We start from the raw sequence: 6,233 nt of genomic DNA, 5'->3' as shown, positions 1-6,233 counted from the left end.
TTTAGTTCCCAAAAAAATATATTCTTTAAAGACAAATTCATATCCTGTATTTACAATTTTTAAAGGTTTCCATTCACAACAGAAGAGGCGAAGAAGAAACATATAGGACATAAAAGATAGATACAAGCAAATCTGTGACAAAAACAACCATCTCGTTTGCATGTAGAAGCTAAACGGTAATACTATGACAGGTAGCACTGTCAAAAAAATAGCCTTCATTAAACCGGTCTCCGTTAAATAAAATTATTCCTTTCTCTTTCTCTTTGTCTTCTCATAATGTCATTGTCACAACTCGCTGTGGTGCTGTCCCATGGTGAGGTCTGAGGAGAGGAAAGAACACGTAGGTCAGAGGTGAAATAAGTGCAATGGGATGAATTACAAATATTAGGGAAAAATGTGTGTATATATACCCGTATCATAAACACTTCAAATAATACACCACTTTAAATACTATGAGTTCCCTCGTTTAAATGCTATCGAAAACAATGTTAAACTCTATTTATGCAAATGAAGGAAAACACTAAATTGCTTTGTGTCTTTACACCCTCCACTACCTCCCTGATGTTGCTATCAGCGTTTTCTTTGACATACATTAGCTGCATTCACTGAGGGGGCGTGAAGAAATGGCGGCAGATTATTTAAATGACATAGGTGGCGATAATTTAGGGGGGGGGGGGCAGGGTATATTACTGCTGCCTGACGAGGCGTTAAAGTGGGGACTCAATCACATGATTTATGTGCTGAGGTCTGCCTCAGCGCAGTCAGGTGTAACAGTGTTTACCTCTGCTTTAAGGTTCATTTAGCAGAGGACATGTGGAGAGAAATTGAGGTTGATAATGTCGCGATGCCAAATTGATTTCAAATGCACGAGGTTACCTGTCAGTGATCAGCAGGAATGGGGACTTCCGGGAATCAGGCCTGTGGTCGCTCTCCTCGTCTGTAAAACGAAAAACAAGACCAAATAAATAGCAATTTATGAGTGAGAATTATCTTCAAAATTCCCCTTACTGTGATGAAGATAATTCTTTTGGATCAGTTATTGGTGACATATGCGTCACAGTCCTTACGCTCGTTCAGTAAACATATTAATTACACAGGGTTGAACAATCGAATGTTGTCCATACCATCTCTTTTTGGACTGAAGCTTCCCGACGACTCCACATCACTGTCATCCTCCGTCCCCGATGTTCCGGGCCCCGCCGCCGCCGGCCGTGCGTCATGACGCGCAACCGGCACCGCGCCGTGGAGAGGCAGGTGTCCGGCCGGCGCCCCTCCGAGGAGCGACCGCATGTTCAAAAGAGAGTTGGCGTTCAGAAAAGCCGCGTTGGCCCAGTTGTGCAGTTTGCCAATCTGGCATGTGTAAATCCCATGACCCGGGAGTAAGGCCGGGTGGCCGGCGGAGGCCAAAGCCGGGTGGTGCGCGTGGGCCGCGGGGGAAGGTCTGTGAGAGCTGTCCGGGGCCGTGGCGGTCTCAGCCAGGGACCAGATTTTGGGTTTGCTCTGCGGTGGTCTCTGGCACTCCTGTCTGCTGGGAGAATGATCCACTGCGAGTTTGACAACAGGCGATCTGTTGAGAGAAATAGCCGCCTCCACTCCTCGCAGGCCCTCCACAGAAAGCGTCCTGCTACTCTCTGAGCTCTTCGGCTCGGAGGCCTGCTCTCTGTCGGCCAGGCCTGCCTCTCCCTCTCCCTCACTCTCTCCTTCCCCTTCTCCCTCTCCCTTCCCGGAGCCCTGCTCCCTTGCTTGCTGCTCTTCGGGTCTCTCGATATCGACAGTTTCCAAATCGATCTCCTCTTCGTCTTCGTCGTCGCTGCCGTTCTTGCCTGGCTCGTCCTCGTTGTCGCTGCTGAAGATGCGGCCGTCCCGGTCCTCGGCGCTGCGGCCCCAGGTCACCTTGTTCTCCTTCTTCAGGCGTCTGCGGGCGTTCGCGAACCACGTCGACACCTGGGAGAAGGAAACGGTTTTTTATTTCACTTATTATAAAACTGAATAAAATCACGGTCCCTTTGAAAACACGGGGCTGCCGACTAGAAATATGAAATGATTAAATATGTAAAAATCCTCATTATTATTCCTCATAATTCTTCGTTCTCATTAAAGGAGCTTTGAAATCAGAACTATCTGGAGACTTGTCTCTCTCGGGGAGGAAGTGTGACTTGATTCAAGTGGGCTGTCAGTCAGTCACAGCTGGATTATCATATTAAATAATGTAACAATTAGATTATCTATTGCTCTACAGGAAGCGATAAGTACTTCACTTTTGAAAAAACAAGCAAATGTGTTATCCTAATCCACAGCTGAAGCATTAAGCACTGCCCACCTGTGTGAGTGTCATCCTAGTAATGATAGCAAGCATGATCTTCTCTCCTTTGGTGGGGTAGGGGTTCTTCTGGTGCTCCTGCAGCCAGGCCTTCAGGGTGCTGGTGGTCTCCCGGGTGGCCGTCTTGGCCCTCGACGGGTCCCCGTACGGGTACTGGCCGTATGAGTAGAAGCCTTGAGCGGCGTGGACCGGCAGAGAGGCAGGGTGGGACCCCGGGCTGTCCTTCAGCTCATACTGGGAGCCCTGACATGTTATTGGGGAGAGCGAGAGGGAGCGAGAGAGAGCGAGAGAGAGCGAGAGGGAGCGAGAGGGAGAGAGGGAGAGGGGGAGCGAGAGAGGACAACTTGTTGAGCTACTTGTCTTGAAAAGTTCAGACACAAAAATAAATAACATTTGAATTATTATTTGTGCAGCAAAAAAGTTTTCAAAAGTTCCAACGTCCTGTCAGTTTGACAAATACGCAGGAAATTTAGGAATGATATCATGAATTTAGAAAATAACCAACAACAATTATTTGTTTGACAATCTTTTTTTTTCTAAAGTGGTTGTCTTTTATAAATTACATCTCAACATTTTAATCATCATTTCGATTAAATTGAAATTAGGAACATAATTTATTTCCAAACGTTCTCTGAACATGATTGTTGTTTCATTGTTAATAATTAATTGTGTTTTTTCCTAAATAATAAACGCTGTCTTACATATACAGTAGATTACGTCGATTGTTCCTTCAAATATCCATAATTTACACCCAAAAAATCTGAACTGACAATTACGAAATTTAATTTTAACCTAAGAGATGAGTTTTCTTAAGTTTAATGATTCAATAATTTGCCATTCAGAACCTATATACATATATTAAACATTTAAGTATACAAATAATGAAATATGAACTGACAATGGACGGTTTGGACTTGATTTAATTCATATTTATTTACAATTGTTTAGCCACAAACATCCCAGAAAAAAGAATGATCTGCATTTGAATATCTTAATCACTGCACACTTTTGGAAAATAGCGCATTAGTTTGCAATTGACAGCTCTCAGCAAGACAAGAAAAAGTATATTAACACCTGAACTGCTTCAGTCTGAACAAGTATCAACTCTCACCATCTGGGATATGAGGGCGAGGTCTGCGGCTCCGCTGTACGGCAGAAAGGCACTGTAGTTGTGAGCCGCCCATGGGCTCCCGTACATCCCCAGCATGGAGCCGACAGCCGCGGCGGTAGCGGACGAGCTCACGCCGCATTCAGTGCCTCCTTCCCGGGCAGAGGCCGGCCGCTCGCCCCCGTATACCTCGTGGGAGGCACTGAGGAACTGGGGGTACCCCAGCTGAGGGAAAGACATGTCCGGAAAAGCGCGTACTGTAAATCTCTCTTAAAGCCAAAGTCACACAACAGCAAGAGGAGGCAGGAATGAAGAAGAAAAAAAAAAGAGAAAGTAGCAATTCCTAGAAAGAAGTAGAGGATGAAGGGGGTGTCTAAATCACCAGAGTCCCCCTTTAAGTAACTGTCAAGCTTCCCCACTTCCACCGACCCGGAGTTGTGTCAGAGCCGCAGTTTGGCACCTCTAGTGCGGAGTGATGCGTGTATCTGGCCGCGGGAGCTTCTGGATGTGGAGCTGACTGACTGATTGGCAGCCTACTTAAGCACCAAGCTCCTCCTATGCCCGGGGCAGGCGATTAGTGCATTGGTTAGCCTAGGTCGTGTGTGTGTGTGTGTGTGTGTGTGTGTGTGTGTGCGCTGGTGTGTGTGATCTAATTTCTGCAGCCTTCACTGTGTCTATACACAACAGAGAACCTGTGAAGTGTGTGCAAGTGTGTAGGTGTGTGTGACTGTGCGCAGTGTATATTTGCTTTTTTTCTGTGGCCAGTATGACTTTATTTAACAAACACTCCGTCCCTATGCACACACAGTTTGGTATTGTTGTGCACATATTGTTATACTATTAGTAACTATGTAATAATACTACTAATACTAATAATGTATATCGGTTTAAACAACTGTTGCAATTTTGACAACTAACTATTTTCGCTATTTCAACAACTAGCATATTTTAGGTGTCATTCTTCCTCTTACGCGCTGACAGCGGATCCGCAGGGTATGCCGGGACATTCTGTCCAGCAGATGGGCCGGGAGGCATCGATATGGTCGGCCAGATTCGAGAGGAATGTCCGTGATTATCGACGGAAGTCAGTGGAGCATATTTTCAGAGCGAAGATAAAGGATTGGAGGTAATGACAGAGATTGACGAGGATAAGAGATAGCAGAGATATGGAGCACACAGGAGCTGTGGAGTGGAAAATGACAGATGTTTGTGGAGAAGAATGGACTACTGTACTCTGCTGGGCCTTTAGGTATGACGTCACCGATGTTGTAGTCCATTTTGTAATTTAAAAAAAGGGTGAAATAATTAATTTGACATATAAAATGCAAGAAAATCGATTATTTTAATGTGGAAAAGTGTATAAATTGGAAGCATGCAGATTGATGGTTCCTCATTGACAGGCTTAACTATCAAAACAACTCTGTTTCAATCTGCTCCTTTGAACACACACACTCACACACACACACACACTCTCACAGTGCTAATGAGGTTGAGCACCCTGCGCCCTGCTCGGTGGCCCTGTGGCCCTCCTGGGTTCCCTCAGAGGTTAGCTGTGTAATTACTCCATCCCCATAAATACAGATTCATCATTTCACACTGGAGCCCCTGATGAGCTTGGCTGAGCTGAGAGAGAGAGAGAGAGATGGGGAGGAGGAGGAGAGGGGTGGTGGGGGGGAGGGAGGAGGGGAGGATCTAATGATTTAATTACAGTGCTTAAAGCCCACTCTGGCTAAGTGATGGTCCTCTCTGTCTCTTTCTCCCGTTCTCTTCCCTCCTCAGCGTTGGCACCTAAAGGGCTTTACTCATGAATCTCAAAGCTGTTTTCCTAAACACATATTATGACGAGCAACGCCGCCGCCGCCGCCACCGCCGCTGCTGCTGCTGATGCTGATGCTGATGTGTGTGTGTGTGTGTGAGAGAAACAGAGAGAGAGAGAGAGAGACAGAGAGAGAGAGACAGAGAGAGAGAGAGAGGATGCTTAATCTCCATGGCATTTTAAATGGCATTCATGGAGAGCGACTCTATCCTCATTGCCAAGGTAAATGGAGCCATGGGACTCTCCATTTCAGCTCGATAAAAGAGCAATGTTAAAGACCCTCACCATTTCTCCCTCTCTCTCGCTCCCTCTCTCTCCCCCTCTCTCTCTCCCTCTCTCTCTCCCTCCCTCTGTCTCGTTTCTCACTTAAAATTAATGTTTTTCTCATGACAGGGAAGGGAAACGAGACATATCCACCATCTAATAGGATAATATAGCCCCATTCACCACCACCACCACCACCCCTCCCTCTTCTCTCCCTCCCTCTTCTCTCCCTCTCTCTCCCTCTCTCTCTCTGCCTTTGTAGCTGCCTGATTTCCATAGTGTCTCTGTGGAGAGGCAGTTAATGAATTCCTCTGAGCTGGAGAAAGGGGGAGAATGGTTTGGCGGTTTAGAGAGAGAAAGAGGCAGGGATAGGGGGAGGAAGGCTTTGAGCTATGCCATTCAACTTCACAGCCTCGGCCTGCTTGTGCATTCACCATGTGTGTGTGTGTGTGTGTGTGTGTGTGTGCGCTGTGTGTGTGTCTTTTAACATGAACCTGCTAAGACTACCAAATATTTAGACTGGCCTCAGACCTCTTTTTATGGCGACGGTGGATTGAGGGATCTCAGGAGGCAGCTTGACTCTATTTGAATCCCATTCCCTGCTATTAGCTCGGCCCAGACAAAGGAATAACTTACCGCAGGAAACATTCAAATAAAGTCCCACAATCCACTTGCACTGGCCATTTCCTCTTGGGTAATTTGCAGTGAGGTAAATGAAGGAACAA

The 6,233-nt window shown here is 46.3% G+C and overlaps 1 protein-coding gene across 1 annotated transcript; it reads right to left on the bottom strand.

Annotated features, from left to right (window-relative positions):
* Window positions 1-3,852, bottom strand: irx1b (iroquois homeobox 1b). Its single transcript, XM_079288381.1, has 5 exons — window positions 3,432-3,852; window positions 2,321-2,563; window positions 1,125-1,944; window positions 877-937; window positions 1-320 (listed from the first exon to the last, which is right to left on the bottom strand). Exons 1-5 carry the CDS (start codon window positions 3,666-3,668, stop codon window positions 272-274), a joined length of 1,410 nt encoding a protein of 469 aa, XP_079144507.1. The 5' UTR covers window positions 3,669-3,852; the 3' UTR covers window positions 1-271.
* Window positions 3,853-6,233: the final 2,381 nt, after the last annotated feature.

The sequence above is a fragment of the Melanostigma gelatinosum genome (assembly GCF_949748355.1).
Source record: "Melanostigma gelatinosum genome assembly, chromosome: 17".
NCBI lineage: Eukaryota > Metazoa > Chordata > Actinopteri > Perciformes > Zoarcidae > Melanostigma > Melanostigma gelatinosum.
This window is presented reverse-complemented; position numbering and strand designations above follow the sequence as displayed.

Coding starts and splice junctions, on each gene's coding strand:
- irx1b (XM_079288381.1), bottom strand. CDS start 3,668: ATGTCTTTCCCTCAGCTGGGGTACCCCCAGTTCCTCAGTGCCTCCCAC. Junction 1,945..2,320: donor CTAGGATGACACTCACACAG/GTGGGCAGTGCT, acceptor TCCTTCTCCCAG/GTGTCGACGTGGTTCGCGAA. Junction 321..876: donor TTCCTGCTGATCACTGACAG/GTAACCTCGTGC, acceptor TCCTCTCCTCAG/ACCTCACCATGGGACAGCAC.